The 17479-nt window shown below is 40.9% G+C and overlaps 2 protein-coding genes across 4 annotated transcripts; both read right to left on the reverse strand.

The window, feature by feature from the left end:
* Positions 1–181: 181 nt before the first annotated feature.
* LOC311507394 (suppressor of cytokine signaling 1-like) lies at positions 182–7062 on the reverse strand. 3 transcript variants are annotated; one of them, XM_084571708.1, is made up of 6 exons: positions 7000–7062; positions 6200–6331; positions 5486–5776; positions 3793–4229; positions 2452–2639; positions 182–2197 (listed from the first exon to the last, which is right to left on the reverse strand). In XM_084571708.1, exons 4-6 carry the CDS (start codon positions 3994–3996, stop codon positions 1873–1875), a joined length of 717 nt encoding a protein of 238 aa, XP_084427834.1. In that variant the 5' UTR covers positions 3997–4229; positions 5486–5776; positions 6200–6331; positions 7000–7062; the 3' UTR covers positions 182–1872. The 3 variants fall into 3 exon arrangements, with proteins under 3 accessions (XP_084427834.1, XP_084427836.1, XP_084427835.1); XM_084571710.1 differs by lacking the exon at positions 5486–5776; XM_084571709.1 differs by lacking the exon at positions 7000–7062 and having other exon boundaries at positions 6200–6537.
* A 759-nt stretch (positions 7063–7821) lies between these two features.
* LOC311506684 (ATP synthase membrane subunit K, mitochondrial-like) lies at positions 7822–14110 on the reverse strand. The gene is made up of 4 exons (XM_084570740.1): positions 14061–14110; positions 13896–13966; positions 8103–8195; positions 7822–8022 (listed from the first exon to the last, which is right to left on the reverse strand). The coding sequence occupies exons 2-4, from the start codon at positions 13962–13964 to the stop codon at positions 7921–7923; spliced, it is 264 nt and encodes an 87-aa protein (XP_084426866.1). The 5' UTR covers positions 13965–13966; positions 14061–14110; the 3' UTR covers positions 7822–7920.
* Between the last annotated feature and the right edge of the window lie 3369 nt (positions 14111–17479).

Consider the following 17479-nt stretch of genomic DNA (forward strand, 5'->3'; position numbering starts at 1 on the left):
GGCGCCGCTTTTTCAGAACCGTGACCAGTGCAGTGTTTTGTTTGGGCATCATGACATGGAGGCTTGGGCATATGAGACAAATTTTGGAACAAGCTCACTCACTGAAAACAAACTTAAGATTTTATTCATTTGCTGGTCCTCGTTCTGACGTTAGTTATTTTTAGAGACTCGCACACAGCTCAGATTAAGCTTTCACAAGTGCGGTAATGTACACTACATGCCATTTTAATCTGTTTAATCTGTTATGTCACTTCAATCTGTTATGCCTTAGTTTTTATATTTATAGACACTTTCTTTTTCAAATCTCAAATGTTCATATTTTTAGTCTTAGCGTTTAACTTGTTGCACCGTGGATCTGGGAGTAACACAATTTCAATCCCTTGTATGTGCTGCACGTATGGCAGAATTGACAATAAGGCAGACTTTGATGACTTTGACTGATTCCACTACTCCAGTAAAAGCCTAAAGGTAAATACTGATCCCTATTGAAAAAATACTAGTTTAATAAAAGTCAACACATGTTCATAATTTTCATTTGTTTAGTAAGGCTTTTATTTAGCAGCTATAAGGATATGTTACACAACCCTGTGCTTCCGGGATCCCTTAGTTCCACATAAATTTTATTTTGCAAGCAAAAGACGTTCAACTGTTAAACATGAACAACATATCAGAAAGCATCACACGTTCACATAGAAGCATTTCTTTGTACCATAGGACCAGAGCGATCAACGACACATGTAAATGGATTTCAAGTGTTAATCAACCAATCAATACTGTTGGATTACGCGCAAATCATATGGCTACTTTTAATATGCGTAAGTGAAAAAAAAAAAACCACAACAATCACCCATAATCAAAAATCATAAGCTCAGGCTGCTCTACGGCGCTTTTTTGGCCTCATTTAGCAGTTTCGGATTCACTGGACCTTTGCAGTACAGGTCTCGTCTACAAAGGCGGAAATAAAAGTAAAGAAAGTCAATATCGAAGGCAGCAAAGAAATGTGTCTTAAACACTTGGTTCAACGCAAAACCACAGACACCAAGACCAGCTATGGTTGCCGTAATCTCAATTTTAATTTATCATATTAACTGGCCAAATACCTGTTAATGTGACAGTGCTTGTGATACCTTCATTTAACTTAAGGGTCCTCATGTATCTCATCAGCGACTTCAGAAAGGCGTGTACTTCAGTGATCCTGCTGCCATTGTTAACCAAATACTGTAGACAGACAGATTGGCTGAATTTGTCATTGTGTTGCTTTTGTTTTACCATGAATATTGTATATCTGCCCCATTTTCCTGCGAAAAGCCTTTTTTTTTTTTTTTCAAGATTATTAGATAATTAAGCCATTATCACCAGAAAACAAGCCTTTTACCCTGAGTTAAAAAAAATAATTAACTCATGGACTGAAAACGTAATTGCACTTGCGGACACTTTTGACTTCCGTACAAAACACAGAGAGAACAGAGCCTCTAGAATATGCGGAGAACATCACTCCAAAGTTACCACAACCTTTAACACCGGTGTGTTCTGATGTTCTGTAGCAGGTTTTACATTTTTTATGGACGTTACTAATTGATATGCTCACACAGTCAGTGGAGAAAGGTTCATATACAGGACTGGTAGAAAACATCCTGCTTTCTATAAAAATATAGACTGCAGATTTTTGACATCTCTAAGACATTTTGAAAATCTGTGCAAATGACGTTGAACATGTTGCGATTTAAATACTAACAAGCTGTAGGTGTGGTGTTCATGATACAAAAAAAACAAACGAAACACAATGTGTTATCTTTAAAAACACAAATACATTAACAGTTTTTAACTTATAATAACAGAAATGACATGCCGCAACATCTCGACACGGGCACTCTATATACAGTAAGGGTACGCATTAATGTAGACTTTAACTTGAGGGCTGTGGTCGGGTACGGTGCTAATATTTTCTGCTCCATAGGCGCGCACAAAAGCCCTCCTGCACATCTGCTTCAGCCGCTCCGGGCGCTGCCTGCGATAGGGCACTGTCAGTTTACAGGCTGAGCTGGTGTAGTAAGTGAGCAGAGCAAAGAGTGATTCATAAGTTCTGTGGCTCCCGTACAGACTGAATTGCAGGTTGTTCAGCTGGATGCGAACACTCGTTGGGCCGTCGTCGCTTTGGTAACTCAAAGTGAAGAAAACATCCGTCTGGCCGCTGTCTCTGCAACAGCACACCAACATACCGTCATTTTATGTGGTTTACTCTAGCTGAGTGATTTGGACACGCTACTGCACAGAATAGAGTTCAGGATGATGCTAAGAGGAAATTCAAATAAAAACCATCCATTATCAGTAATACTAAACAGTGCACTGTAAATGCAATAAACTGCACTGGGCGAGCTTTAACACAAGACTCAACACTAAAAAAACTGCAGAGAAGCACTAAAGCGTCCAAGGGAAAAAACATTAAAGTACCTGATGAGGAAGGTTCCCAGTGGTGCATGTGAGAGTATATCATGTGCCTCCTCCATGGTCATGGGTCCCCAGTAGAAGCCGCTGTGTTGGAGCTGCTGGTACGTGTGTTTCACCAGCTCATACTCTGCTTGGCTGCTGAATGGACGGAGGTGTGTTGGAAAGCTGTCTGCGCAGGCTCCAGTCCTGGCCTACAGCGCAAAGTGAAACAGAAATAATCAGCCACCGTGTACATGATCTATAATTATAATTGGAACACTGTAAATTATTTGGGAGTGTCGTATGTTGTACTGTGTGTCCTGTTTTAGTGTCTATTTTAAGTTGCCCCTTGGAGACAGTAACAGTGTTTTGATTTTAATTGGATTGAACACGATCTGAAAAAACATTTTATACACTAGAATAAAAGAGTTTTCTGAAGACTAAAGGCTTTCTTCTTTTTTTTTCTCCTTTTCTTTTTTTAATTACAGACACGCTCGTTTCCATTACTCAGGAATCCGGAAAACCGGGTGAATGTCAGGCTTGTTTGTTTGTTTGTTTTTTTCCCTCAAACTGAGGCTCTACATCGTTTAAAAGGCTAAAAATGTCATTTCTTCCAATTCTTAATTTTAGTTTCGGTTCCTCTGAAGATTGATGGTACAAGTGAACATCTGTCGCAGACAAAACAGCGGAGCACACCGCTCTACGGTAAACACCTAAAAACAACTCCTTTTAAAGAGAAACAAAAAATGATTTGAAGCCGTGTTTATGACGTCACAGCACAGACACTAAGAGATATGCCTTCACTGACTGGGCAATAAAAAATTTCCATGTTTTTAAATTGATAGTGCACTGCCACGAAGGTTTCCTTTTATACCAGTGTAGCCGCTCTGTAAAGCGTTGAACCACAGTTCAGGTTCAATGTCCACTGATAACGCATATTTGCTTTTTAAAGTATCCAAACAATGCCACTGTATCAACGCAAGAGATTTTTTAATGTGGGAATGTCTTCTGTTGTTTTCTCTGCAGGATTTAACACAGACAAGCTCTGTTAACTGTTGACAAGAAAAACATAAAAAACACAGACCAGATTCGACTTGAACGGTGACAAACCCGCTCAACGACCTTTTAAATGAACCTTGTTGTGTTTGTGGGTTATTTGCAGTTGTATGATTACAAATATAATGTTGCATGTGTTCATCCAAACTCAGATGGATGTACTTTCCACTTTAAACTACTTTATTCAGCTACATGCATTTATATATTCTACTTTTTACTCCACTTGTTGCAGCTGGTTATTTGCAGATTTAGATTAGGGACGCCAAATATAATTGAAAGAAACGAATTGAGTACAACGCGAGTACTAACCTGTCCCCAAGATTCAGTTCCCTTCTCACACTTGAGTTTGCTCCAAAACTGTAAATCCAGCTGTCTCTCAGTGGGCTCTGTGCTCTCCGGATCAACTCGCTCCGGGCTCTGCGCTCGTTCAGACCGTGCAGGCTCCTGCGTCTCCGTTGCGTGGTTCGGTCTTTGGCTCGGTGCTACTGTTCTATCAAGACTGTCTCTGACCATCCTACATAGAAGAATCTTCTCCTGTTGTACCAGTTCCTCCTCTTTTCACTGGCAGATCCTCCATCACTGTGTGCCTCCTGGTGGGTCATCTGCTCCTCGGTCCTCTCTGAGATGCCATGCTGCTTAAACTTTCACCAGAATTTGTTGCTGTGGTCACAAAGCGCAGGAAGGGGAGATGAGGCTGGATCTGCTCTGACGTCTATCCTTCAAGGACTGTGGCTGAGCAAGATTAGCTGAAACACAAACACAGACAATCAGACAAAATCCTTCGTTCCATTTCATATAATCTTAAATCAGCGATAACTCGTTATTTTTAGCCACTTGGAGGCAGTTGGGCGATAATCCAAATAACAGTCCAAACTGACCAAAAATGTCTCCTTAGCTGGAACAAAAGACGCCTTAAAGAAAGAAGCTCTTGATCATTTCATGAACAGGAAAATATTAGGGCCTTATAACTGTGTATATGCTTGATCCAAGCGTTTCACTCTGGCGTGACGAATTTCCAGGAGGAACAGAAACATTTTGAAAGGAAATCAATGCGTTGTTTAAACTAGCTATTTGAAGAGATGACTGAAGCCAGCACCAGTGTCGACAACGCGGTTTGAAAAGACGGCTCAGTCTCAGTTTGTTTTGATCTTTTTTTTTAATAAAATCAGCTTTGCCAGTAAAGTTGGGGAAACACCTCCTTCTTCTTCTCTGGCAGATTTGACACGCAAGCAGAACTACTGCAGAGAAATGTTTTACTCGGGGCATGTAAACATTACATGTAAATGTAACCGCCGGCATAGGATCACTTTTCAAACGGAAATATGACGAACTAGTCAATAAACTCTTTCATGTACTGACAGTTAAGGTTAACTACCGTTATTAGGCACGCTATTAATCTCTGTATTGTGCCGCCTGGCAAATATAAGCCCAATATTTCAACCACACCTTGCTATGACAACATAATCAGAACTGTAAAGCTGCTGTAGCTCAACTGCATTTGCATTTGAGTCCAGTGCAGAATTAGGTTATGTGACTGACCATAAACCACCTGCCTTTCATTAGTTGCTAGGAGGGGCGGATGTAACGTGGTTGATGACAGGAGAACACTTTCATTTTCTCAGTCAAGCGAGTCAAAAAGAAAAAAAGCCAACAAACAGTGTAGACTACACAGTGGCAGATTTCATCCTCATTGTGTGATAAGAACATTCCAGGTCTTTGTCCGCATGCTGTGGTTTTCATTATAAACTAATAGAGATAAAGACAAAACCAAAAGCATCTGAAGACAATATATAAATACAAGTACCTCAGAACAAGTAGGGCTTAATAATAATATTACCAAACCATAATATTTTATAAGCAGTAGAATATATACTGTCCTGTTTCAGTTTGTACCTCGCTTAAAATGTCAAGCATGCTGATAAATATCTCAAAACCTAATAAGCACTCGTTAAAAATCCAGCTGCTTTAAAATGCCCACCCAACCAAACCACATCTTCATTACCTGTTTATTTTTGTGTTTGTTTTTCTGAAGAAGCAGACTGTGTCCTGTCTCTGTCAACTCTGCCGTAGGTTCCCTGTGTCTTCCCTACGCGTCCGTATCATATTACACTACACAATTTCTGTGTCTGCCGTGCGCTCCTTCACAGAAGATTTGAAATGAAACAATGACGACTGGGGTTTGGCTTTCAGTTTGAAAGTTTTCACAATCAGTTATTTGGAGCGGAGCAGTGGGGCAATGACAAGGCACTATCTTGATGCCTGCTGCGGTTGATCCAGAGTGGAAGTATAAAGCCTGAAATTAGAAGAAAAGTTGGCTTGTATCGGGTTTGTTTGACTTTAGAAACAACTGTTGGAGTTCAGAAACAACACAACAAGAAAACGTGTTGTGCTCTAGCGCTAGAAAAGTGTTCAGAAAGAAAAAAAACACAAGATACAAGAGACAAAACTGCTGAAAAATGCCTCCTCTCAAATTCATTAGTCTTCTTTTAAAGCCCAATGTGGGATGTTTGAGATGTCAAATGTTTATGACCCTGGGGTTAAGTGATAAATTGACTCCACTAATTTGTACACTTTTAATTTACACCCTTATCCCAGTTTAAGTTATAGACATAAATTAATGTTTCTTAAATTTAAAATGGAGGAGCACATGTGAGTAAGCAACAGAAAAGACACAACATTTATAATAACTGGTTAACTGTGCATAGAGCTTTCTTACTTGCAGTCGCCTGTTGCAGTCCCAACAGCAGTGAGGAGCTCTCGGCGTGTTCCCTGCATAAGGTCGCAGCTCGAATTGATGCGAAGACTCTACTTACTTTCGGTTTTCTGCAGCAGAAGGCGGGGTCGCCACCTGATAATACGGTGACTATTATTTTTCAGTGACAAATCAGCTCAAAGTCTGTAGCCTACACTCGCCGGTGGCTCTCTCGCTTACACGCTTAGACATACGCACGTATGCGCGCGCAGTCGGGTCCTCAGGTGTTCCCGGCTTTACTTTCGCTTTCATTTCAACCCACCAAATTCCCTTAAATCACGTGATCTGCAAGCAGTGGTGTGTGCATTTGTGTGTGTGTGTCTTTGTGTGTGTGCGTGTGTGTGTGTGTGTGTGTGTGTAGTACAATTTTCTTATTTCTGTTTTAGTGTCGTGACTTCTAAATGCACAGTTGCATTTTAGGATTTTTTTTTGTACGTGTGTGTAAATTATCTTTTATTTTAATTCGACTTTTTTTTTTCTTCCAAATGCCACTAAGATGCACATAGCCTGCACAAAATAAGCAAAAGCAGAAACTAGCCTGAATTTGTATTTTTATGTCATCTATGTGCAATTAATGTTCTTGAGTTGCTGATAATAATTTTTCACTGCATACACAATGACAACAAAGATTCTGATTCTGCAAATATCTGCAAAATGTCTTTGATAGCTTCCTTTAAAATTGTGTAAGATCAGGCATAACATTATGACCGCCTTCCTAATATTTTGTAGGTCTCCCTTGTGCCTCCAAAACTGTTGTGACTCACCGGAGAATGGACACGGGTCTTCTGAGGGTGTCCTGTGGTGTCTGCCAACAGGATGTTGTTAGTGGGGGGCCTTTGGGTCCTGTTGGTTGAGGGGAGGGGCCTCTGTGGATCAGGCTTATTCCAGTTGATCCCTCAGATACTTCAGTTTGTGATCTAGTGAATTTGAAGGCCAGGTCAACACCTTGTGCTATTTTTCATGTTTTTTTCTAGTTGTTTCTAAACTGTTTGTGTGTGTGTGTCTGTGTCAGGCTGCATCCTGCTGAGGGTGGCTGCTTTGGGGTGGGTGGTACATGTCACATCCAAATGAATGCCAGGTCCAAAAGTTTCCCAGAAGAACATTGTGTTATCACAAGATGCACAAGATGTTATTTACTTCTCCTGTCAGTGGTTTTAATGAAGTGGTTGATCGCTGTATATAAGGTTATCTGTTCTTATGGGAGCCTTATTTCAATGTTTCTGCAAAACACTGTGAATTCAACAATCTCAAACATGATCTTAGTTGGATTCATGAATCATCCAAACTGTAGTTATTCGGGGTTCCCTACAGTAGATGATCTCAGAGCCATTTGTTCATCAACTCCTACACGTGTATCTATTTTGGACAAGATACTGGAGAAAGTATGATTAATTAAACAGCATATTGCAAAATTGTGGTCTGGTGGCGGTTTCTTCAGCAGCAGATGGGACAGACACTTCATGGTAACCAGCGTGATTCTGATTTTACCACTAAATACTATTTAGAGCAAGACACTGAACCTGATGCTGCTCTCGACGGCAAGAAATCTCGTACGCCAAACGTACCACGAAGCCAAAAAAGCACAATACAGGTGCAGACCATTTATTGTTGATCAACAAAATACAGTTTTCAGGTAGCAACTTTGTCACACTGTGCAAACATCACTGTAAAGAGGTCAATATATTTTAGGCCGTGGAGGTGGACGTCTCCTTTTCCGTTTTCTTTTGTCTGTGCATCATGTAAGCCCCTGCTGTCACCAGCAAGATCCCATAAGTAGCCAAGACACACTGCAACAGAAGGACATATTTCTTAGAATTTGATACGCGAAGACAAAGATGTGCATGTGCGCATGCATTGTGTAGCCTACATTCCGGCGCCCTTGCAGAGTGTAGCTGTTGAAGTGTTTCCTCCAACCAGTCAGTTCCACAGCAGATGGGGCCTCAATGCCAAACAGCTGCTTCTGAAACATGAAACACCACACACAGCAACAGGTAAGCGGAAGCAGCTCAGTTAACCTTTAGAGTTTTCTTTGTTGCTGTTTTTTTTTTTTTTTTACACATTTGCTTCGACATTAAATAAAAGTTTATTTACAACGTGCAAAGCACATTTTATTGCATGTAAACCCAGCTTGAACTAAAAGACATTTAGTAAAATAACGTGAATAAAATCAAACCACAATTTAAACAAAAACAAGAGCACACCCCATGAACCCTGCACATACATATCATAAGAGAGCTATGTCAAAACGAATGTGAAACCATCACATGAAATGATGGGAACCCTCGCTGTGTTTATTGTTTACCGGCAGGAGCTTAGGTTTGCTGACTCTCAGTCTAATTAAGGGCAGATAAGCTTTCTGCTTTTTATTTCTTTAGCAAACAAAGAAAACTCGCAAGATTGCAAAGCAAATTTGAGTACTGCAAAACAAGAAATTGAGCAATTTTCTATGCAATGAGCACAGAGTAAGTTTTTCTGCATGCCGAGACAGGCATACAGACGCTTTTAACCTGCTGGCTAGCATGATGAGTCAACTTAGGAGTGACAAACTGGTTTATGGTGACATGGATCATGTTCAGATCACCATTGGAATTAAAGGAAACTGAATCATTCAGTGAGACTCAATTCTCAGATGCCGTTCTGCCATTAAATTCTAGTTTGTGAAGTATTGTGAAAGCTTTCTGTGTGTCCACGCGCTGCGATGATTCAGAAAATAAAGCCGTTCTTAAAACTGCTGACAAAGTGTTATGCTGAGCACAGTACAATGAGCGCTTGAGGCCGTTGTTAAATACATTTTAATAAATGTGTTTATTTATGCAATTATACCACTGTCGTGTTCGTACTGCAAATATATAGCTAGTGACGGGAGATGGTTAGCTTAGCACAAAGACAATTAAAACAAACAATTAAAGAGAAAAAACAGCTAGCTTGGTCTGCCCATCTATCTGCGCCTCCAAAATAAGATGCCTTTATGCTACGCCAACTGTAACCTTGCTGTAGCTTTATATTTTAAGGAACAGTTTGACATTTAAGTCTTGCATCTGCTCCAACAGAGAGTCAAATGTGAAAACGGACACCAATCGCATGTCTGAAAGGTAAATGTGAAGCTGCTGATAGTTAGCTTAGCACAAAGACACATATCAGGCGGAAACCGCTAGCTTAGCGCTCTCCAAAGCTAAACAATCAACAGACCAGCACCTCTAAACCTCACTACAGTTTACACCTGGCTTGTTTGATGCAAACAAAAACCACAGTGTAAAATCAACAGAATTATGGTTTCACATGAGGTTTCAGGCTACTTTACTCATTGTGGTGAGCTACGTTTATGGTCAGGAAGGACCCTTACGCTACATGACATTAAACACTCTAAAATGAACACGAGACTAGTCTCATTTAATTTCTTTGCACTGAATTCCAGGAAGTGAAGCCTTTGTCTAGAATTTCTGGTTTAGAGTACACGAAAGGGAAACGCAAGAATTTCTGTGAACAGGGAAATAAGTTCTCATTATGAATGTTAGACTTGTGTTACGTGTGCCAATGAGACGGCAGGAACAGAGCAGCAGCACAGTGCTGACAGCGTAGATGTGGCTGCTATTAGGAGAAGAGAAAGGAAGTAGTTTTTTTTTCTTAAATCCCGGCACAGATGCATTGACGCAAAACCACGTAGCTGGCTGGAGCACAATGGATTCGAAAATGTCCGTTTATGAGCAGCTACAGCATTTTTCTTGTTTTTAGTAAGAATCTATCAAGTAGTGCTCCTTTGTAAATCTGTGTCCAATTAAAGCTGATAAACCGGACGGTTCAGCTGACCCTGGAACGACAATGTAACTGAAAGCGGCAAAAGAGCAGAAACCCTACAGCTGTGCTCACAGATTCTTGCTGCCATACAGGGTTAAAACAGTTATTACTGCTACTTCCTTTTTCCAAATTAGCTTGTATCTGTGTGACGGGATTTGAAAATTTGCTTTAGCTGAATTCTGTGGTCAAACGTTAACCGTGGCAAAATAAGCAAGAACCAGATATCTGTTTTAAGAAAATTTAATTCAGCGTCTCTCTGACATCTAATACTAATACGTAAAAATTCAGGCTATAGCAGTAAGTCTTATATTAAGATAGTATTATATTTCTGAAAAGATATCCGATGTATTTCTGGTTTTATATACTGAATACAAATTTATGCTTCAAATTGACTGAGGAGGTGAACTTTGTGTAGTGTCACCGGCAAATTCTGTGGTGATAAAATGAAGTCAGTGTAGGGGGCTGATTTTTATTTTAAATGTATAACTCATCTTTTTATATGGCACGTTCTCCCTGTGTCTGCGTGGGTTCTCTCCGGGTAGTCCGGCTTCCTTCCACTGTCCAAAAACATGTTCGTTAGGTTAACTGGTGATTCTAAATTGGCCTTAGGTGTGAATGTGAGTGTGAATGGTTGTCTGTCTCTCTGTGTTAGCCCTGTGATAGACTGGCAACCTGTCCAGGGTGTACCCCGCCTCTCGCCTGATGACAGCTGGGATAGGCTCCAGCAGACCCCGCGGCCCTTCATGTCAAGGTTTAAACTTATAGTCTACAGACAGTTTGAATTACGGGTGGGCACAGTTACGCTCCATTAGCTGCCTCAGCTCCACTCACCCTCCACCTCTCTGACTTTTAAATTACCCAGGAGTCAGTAGGCACCGACAAGATGGCGACAGACGGAGGCACCACACTGAGCTTTAAAACCCCTCGTGTTATGGGTGACGTCAGGGAGGAACATGCAGTCAGTTAGTGTTATCCAAGTTAATTTAGTCAAATATTTCTATAAAATAGGTAGAATGAACACCTGATACACCAGGTTCACAGAGCTTCATGTTGGCACGTCGGGCAGATGTAGCTGGAAGTTTTTTTACTGCTCCTCAGCCTCAGAGGGCAGCAATGAGCACATTAGAGTTTGGTGCGTCAAAAAGGGGTGACCAAGATGCAACAGAATACAGCACATCCTTGTTATATCTACTATCTATTTACCAACGCATCAGCTGCAGTTGTAGTAATTTGTTATCATTCTTACTTGTGCACTTTGTGTGCATTTGAAGGAAGTAAAAGCATATCCAACAGAGGGGGAGATTAGGTCCTGTTGTGCTTACACGGCTTGTTTTTGCTGCCCTCAAGTGGCAGAAAAGGGACACTGCAAATTTAATAAATGATCAAGCAAGTCAAAAATACACCTATCAGACATACAATTATGACCACTGACAGGTGAAGTGAATAACACTGATTATCTCTTCGTCATGGCAGCTGTTGGTGGGTGGGATATAATAAGCAGTAAGTGAACATTTTGTCCTTAAACTTGATGTGTTAGAAGCAGGGAAAAAAATGTGCAAGAGTAAAGATTTGAGTGAGTTTGACAAGGGCCAGATTGTGACGGCTAGACGTTTGGGTCAGAGCATCTCCAAAACTGCAGCTCTTGTGAGATGTTCCCAGTCTGCGGTGGTCAATATCTAGTGGTGAACCAGTGACAGGGCCATGATAGGGCTCAGTGAGGATGAATATGCGATATGGTCCAACAGATTAGTTACTGTAGCTCAGATTGTTGAAGAAGTTAATGCTGGTTCTGATAGAAAGGTGTCAGAATACACAGTGCAGACCAGTCAGAGTGCCCACGCTGATCCCTGTCCACCGCCGAAAGTACCAACAATGGGCACGTGAGCATCAGAACTGGAACATGGAGCAATGGAAGAAGGTGGCCTGGTCTGATGAATTTAACATCATGTGGATGGTTGGGTGCGTTGCTTACATGGCGATTACATGGCACCAGGCTGCACTGTGGGAAAAAAGCAAGCCGATGGAGGCAGAGTGATGCTTTTACCAGTGTTCTGATTGTAAACCTTGGGTCCTGGCATCTATGTGGATGTTAGTTTGACACATACCACCTACATAAGCATTGTTGCAGATCATTTACACCCTTTCATTGTAACGGTACTCCCTGACGGCTGTGGTCTCTTTCTGCAGGATAATGCGCCCTGCCTCAAAGCAAAAATGGTTTGAGGAGCACACCAACCTCCAAACTCCCCAGATCTCAGTCCAATCGAGCATCCGTGAGGGCCCCACCTCACAACTTACAGGACTTGAAGGACCTGCTGCTATCATCTTAGTGCCAGATACCACAGCGCACCTTCAGGTGTCTAGTGGAATCCATGCCTCGATGGGTCAGCAACACAGTGTTAGGAAGGTGATCATAATGTTAAGTTAAAATCAGTCAATAAATGAAGTTTGGTCTATTTTCTGTGATGTTTGCACAGTGCGAGAAAGGTGACAACTGAAAACTGCATTTTGTTGATCAATAGTAAACGGATAATAAACGGTAAATGGTCTGCACCTGTTTAGTGCTTCTATTGATTGTTTGCCCATCTGCTTCTTACATGATGAAGCCAAAAGAAAATCATTTCAGTTCATGAAACAATCCATGGGAGTAAGAGCACAATGGGCCTGCACATAATTCATCATGTAAATATCAGCTTTATCAATTTCTTGGCTCCAGAACATATGACTCTAACATGCCTGACTCTGAATCTGCAGGTGGATCACAGACTTCCTGTCTGATAGGAGGCAGCACATGAGGCTGGGAAAACACATCTCAGACTCTCAGTTCCCCTAAACGCTGTGTCCTTTCACCTCCGCTCTTCTCCCTGCACACAAACAGCTGCACCTCCAGTCACGAGTCTGTCACGCTCCTGAAATTTGCGGATGACACCACCCTCATCGGGCTCATCTCAGATGGAAATGAGAGCGCCTAGACTAGAACACTGACCGCCTGGTGACTTGGTGCAGCCGCCACAACCTGGAGCTGAACGCTTCCAAGACAGTGGAGAGGATCATGGACTTCAGGAAGAACACAGCCCCACTCCTCCCCATCATCCTATGTTACTCTACAGTCAACACTGTGGACTCCTTCTGTTTCCTGGGCACCGTCATCTCCCAGGGCATCAAATGGGAGCTGAAAATCAGTGCACTAATTAAAAAAAGCACAGCAGAGGATGTACTTCCTGCAGCAACTGAAGAAATTCAACCAGCCAAAGACAATGATGGTGCACTTCTACACTGCCATCATTGAGTCCATCCTCTCCAACTCCATCACCAGCTGGTATGCTGCAGCCTCTGCTAAGGACAAGAACAGACTGCAGCCAACATGTCATTCGCTCTGCAGAGAAGGTGATCGGCTGCAGTCTGAAGTTTCCCGACGAGCTGTACGCTTCCAGGACTCTGAAGTGTGCAGCTATGATTGTGGCTGATCCCTCTCACCCTGGACACAGACTATTCAACAGACTCCCCTCTGTTCCCATCCGCAGTGCGCCTGCTGAACAATGCCAAGCTCCCCACATGAACATATCAAACCCACCACCATCCCAGTGTAAATGTTCTGGTTTTGTATATTTGAGAGCAGAGTTTCCATATTTTATTTTATTTTATGTGTTCATGCGTAATGGGTGCAACAACACCAAAACAAATTCCTTGTATGTACAAACATGCTTGGCAATAAAGTCTAATTCTGATTCTGATAAAAAATAGTCTACAGATAATTTATCGCTTTGTCTTTCTAACTTGTTTAAAAGGCCAGTGCTTTTTCCTCTGCATGTTAAATCCCACATCCTACAGACTGGACATGCTTGTAATGAAATCACGCTCCTACCTTCACCTCTGTGACCAGATGACCGAAACTGGTGATAGGGATCCGCGTTTTAACAGGAGACGTCGGCATAACTGGACACAGTTTGAATTAAAGTGTTAGTCTGTGACTTGCGTTTCCTTCCTCACACATTAAATCAACATTTTGAACGTGTACACTGATACTTACTGCAGCCGGTTGGAGGTTAGGACTTACACAATAATATAGCGCTGTAAGTGTGTTCCGGGTTAACGCCTCCTGACCAATCACGTGTGTCGTTTTAAAGGGCCGACCAATGGGCTGCGATCTGGAGGGCGGGGCTTAACATGCAGTTACACAAGCTGCAGATATGCGTCAATTGAACCACAAGGGGGCGCCAGATCACAGCTTTTGAGCAAAATAACTTTCCGCCTTTTTTTTTTTTTTTTTTTTTACTTGACAAACTATTGACATATTTTATTGTAGTCTGTTGGGCCCTACAGTCAAAAAACTGTGATGCTAATGAATGTTATTTTATTCTCAAACCCGCCTCTCATAATTAAGGCTAATCTAGCAGCTATTTAGTATTTATATTAATGTATCTGCTTAAATCACTGTTGTCTTGCTTTTATTCTCCTCTCCTCCTTTTTCCTTTTCAGGAAGATAACTTCTTTTTATTTTGAATTGGATGCCTTTGTCAAATTGCAAGCAGTCGCCTTGCAGTTTGACAAGCTGCACCTGTGAGTGGTATGTCAACCTGTAATGCACAGCTCAGGTAGGCTTACTGACGTACTGCACAAGTTTTACATCAGCAATGGGGAAGGTTACCCAATGCAGTACTTCAACAAAGTTTAGAGTCACTATACTTTCCATTTTATGCTACTTAATACCTCGTATTTATGTTTTCTTTTTGTTCCAGCTAAGTATTTCCACCTATAAATGACAAAATACACAATATATTACTAAAGATCGACTGTTCGAGGGCTCATGAGGTACATTTATTCAGCATTTCCCTGAGAAAAAAAAGAGAAAGTGACAAAAGCACTCAAAGTGAAAATAAATAAATGTAGCAGAGCTTAGTTTTTCACTCTTTCGTCTTTCAGTTCCCCTTTCATTTGCATCTCATTCCTCGCTGATTGAAAGTATCGCCTGTTCCAGCGCTTCTCTAAATCTAAATGCTGATTACAGTGGGAGCAACTGGACAGGTTTTGCATTCACAGGTCAGACACAGCTCGTTAGGAATTCAGTCTTCTCACATCCCTCTGATTTAGCGTCTGACCTGCAGTCTGGGAAATACCCAGGACTAGCTCCACCTGCAGCAGCTGCAGCACCAACACGAGCACTGATGCATCAGCGTTAACGAACTGATCTCTAGAAAGTTAATTATTAATATTTTAATAATCACTGGTATGTAATTATACAGATGATTTGCGTTGTCCTCGAGTGATGAGTGATGATTAGCTGGGAGTATTGTCAGGTTTCACAGACATTTTTTAAGAAGTCTGCTTGACTGTAAGAAATGGTTGTTTTCCATTATTTAGGCACATTTTCTAACCCAAATAGAGAAAACTTAATCAATTAAAAATCAATAACTTGCAGATGAACGTATAAAGAAATAGTTGTTTTATTTTAAGTAGCTCACATTTAACAGATGATACATTTATATGTACATTTACTTAGGTACTTTTACATGTAACTGAGTAGTATCTCACTGTGGTATTGGTACTTGGTACTCACATACATATAAAGGTTTGAGTACCACTGCTCTGTACTTACATATAGTCATATATACTAGTTTCTATAGGTGCCACTTAAATGCAGTGGACTATAATATGTAAAAATATAATTAAAGTACCTCCAAATTATACTTAGACTGCTTGATTTATTTTCATCCTTGCTATTTGGGCAGCACAATAGTAAGAGGAAGGTATCCTGACTCATTAAAGACTGAAGATAGGAACTGATTTTTTCTTTTAAATCGGACCATAACAGAAATAAACAGACTGAACTTAGATGATTTAATTTCTGAGGTGGTGTTAATGTCCTCTATCAACACTTGTCTGTGCTAATAACTCAGAACATTTCTGTAAAGTTTGCAGTGAAGGGGCTTAGGTTTGTTGCTTTAAACACACCGCGAACACACCCACTTTCCATAGAACCTTGTCATCTAATGGCAAAGCTCCAAGTATCTCTCAGTATTTCTTTTCCTTTCTTCCCATTGAAGCTGCCACAGTCCATGTTCACACATGAACTGCTGACTTCACCGTCACCTCTGTGTTGGCAGCAATACTGAAGAAGAAGAAGGAGTGTGACTGAAATTTGGATCAAGTCCAGAGCAACGACCTGGACCGCTACCTATACGCGCCTGTAAACTTGCACCATCAGATGTATGTGGCTCCTCTATTAAGTTATTTCATTACACACTTACTATAACTAACCCGTATCTCGGCCAAAATAGGTCACTCAACTTGTCAAGTGAGTTTTATTTACCCAAGAACTGAAGGCACAAATGTACCTCAAGGGGTTTACAAGTTACAAAAACACCCTTTATGTTTAGGCTCATTTTCACTTGTTACACAAGTTTGTTCTTGCAGAGTTCATAGTCAGTAATGAGATGTTTTCAGTTTAAAATCGGCCTCATGTTTGAGAAGAAAAACAAGGTCGTAACTTGTGTGAGGGATATTTCTTGCCCACTTTTACCACCGTTCTGGAGAACTTTAAATCCTTAATAGCAATCATTTATATACAAGAACAACTGAAATCATGAAAAAAAAAAAAAGGCACACTGTGCTGGCCTGGCCTCCAAATTCCCTAAATCCTAAACTGATCAAGTATCTGTGGGATGATCCACAGAGGCCCCTCAGCTCAACCCATAGGATAGATAATGTTATGTCTGATCGGTGTGTATATATTGTATATGTATGTGATATTTTACCCGATTTTTTTTGGATGTATTTTTCTTGCAAATAGCGATGCAAATTCAAACGAGTGGAAAATCCCATGTATTTTTATGTTGTAAAATGTGATACATCCAAAAAATATTGTTGTGAAATATCTGATAATCAATATTGACAATCAATAAGTTCTGCACATAAATGGAAGGTATTTGAAATTTGGCTGCAACTGCATTTATATAAAGCAAAATTATAATGTTAGTCTTCTCCAGGCAGTCTACGGCGGTCCATATGTTAAAAATATTATAGTGAGAAACCCCCCTTGAGCAAACAGTGTTGGGAGGAAAAACTCCCTTTTAACAGGAAGAAACGTCTGACTGAACCAGAAACAGGGAGATTAACTGGTGTGATAGGAGAGAGAGGAAATCTAAATCTGTGGAGGCCATATATAGTAGAGTGAAGACGTTAATCAATTAATGTATCTGATGGACCAACTTACACATTACTTTTATTTTTTTTTACACAACCATGTGTGTACCATCAATTTAGATTTTCATTCAGTGCGTCGTTGCTGCTGTGGCCACTTGCAGTTGTGGGCAGGTGACACATGAACGATCCCCTCCATCACACGAAACCTGCAACATCACAGGTTCGAATACTTGTGAAAGGAGTGGTTTCCATCATTCACACATAACCTCCCACACCTAACGTGGTCCTTCCAGGGACATTAAAGTC

Source organism: Chelon labrosus (assembly GCF_963514085.1).
Source record: "Chelon labrosus genome assembly, chromosome: 2".
NCBI classification, from domain to species: domain Eukaryota; kingdom Metazoa; phylum Chordata; class Actinopteri; order Mugiliformes; family Mugilidae; genus Chelon; species Chelon labrosus.

Excerpts from the sequence above, each read along its gene's own strand:
- LOC311507394 (XM_084571710.1), bottom strand. The coding sequence starts at position 3,996 with ATGGTCAGAGACAGTCTTGATAGAACAGTAGCACCGAGCCAAAGACCG. Across the intron at positions 2,640-3,792 it reads GAACTGAATCTTGGGGACAG|GCCAGGACTGGAGCCTGCGC; the intron begins GTTAGTACTCGC and ends TTTGCGCTGTAG. Across the intron at positions 2,198-2,451 it reads CTGGGAACCTTCCTCATCAG|AGACAGCGGCCAGACGGATG; the intron begins GTACTTTAATGT and ends GTGCTGTTGCAG.
- LOC311506684 (XM_084570740.1), bottom strand. The coding sequence starts at position 13,964 with ATGCCGACGTCTCCTGTTAAAACGCGGATCCCTATCACCAGTTTCGGT. Across the intron at positions 8,196-13,895 it reads ATCTGGTCACAGAGGTGAAG|AAGCAGCTGTTTGGCATTGA; the intron begins GTAGGAGCGTGA and ends TTCATGTTTCAG. Across the intron at positions 8,023-8,102 it reads CTCTGCAAGGGCGCCGGAAT|TGTGTCTTGGCTACTTATGG; the intron begins GTAGGCTACACA and ends CTTCTGTTGCAG.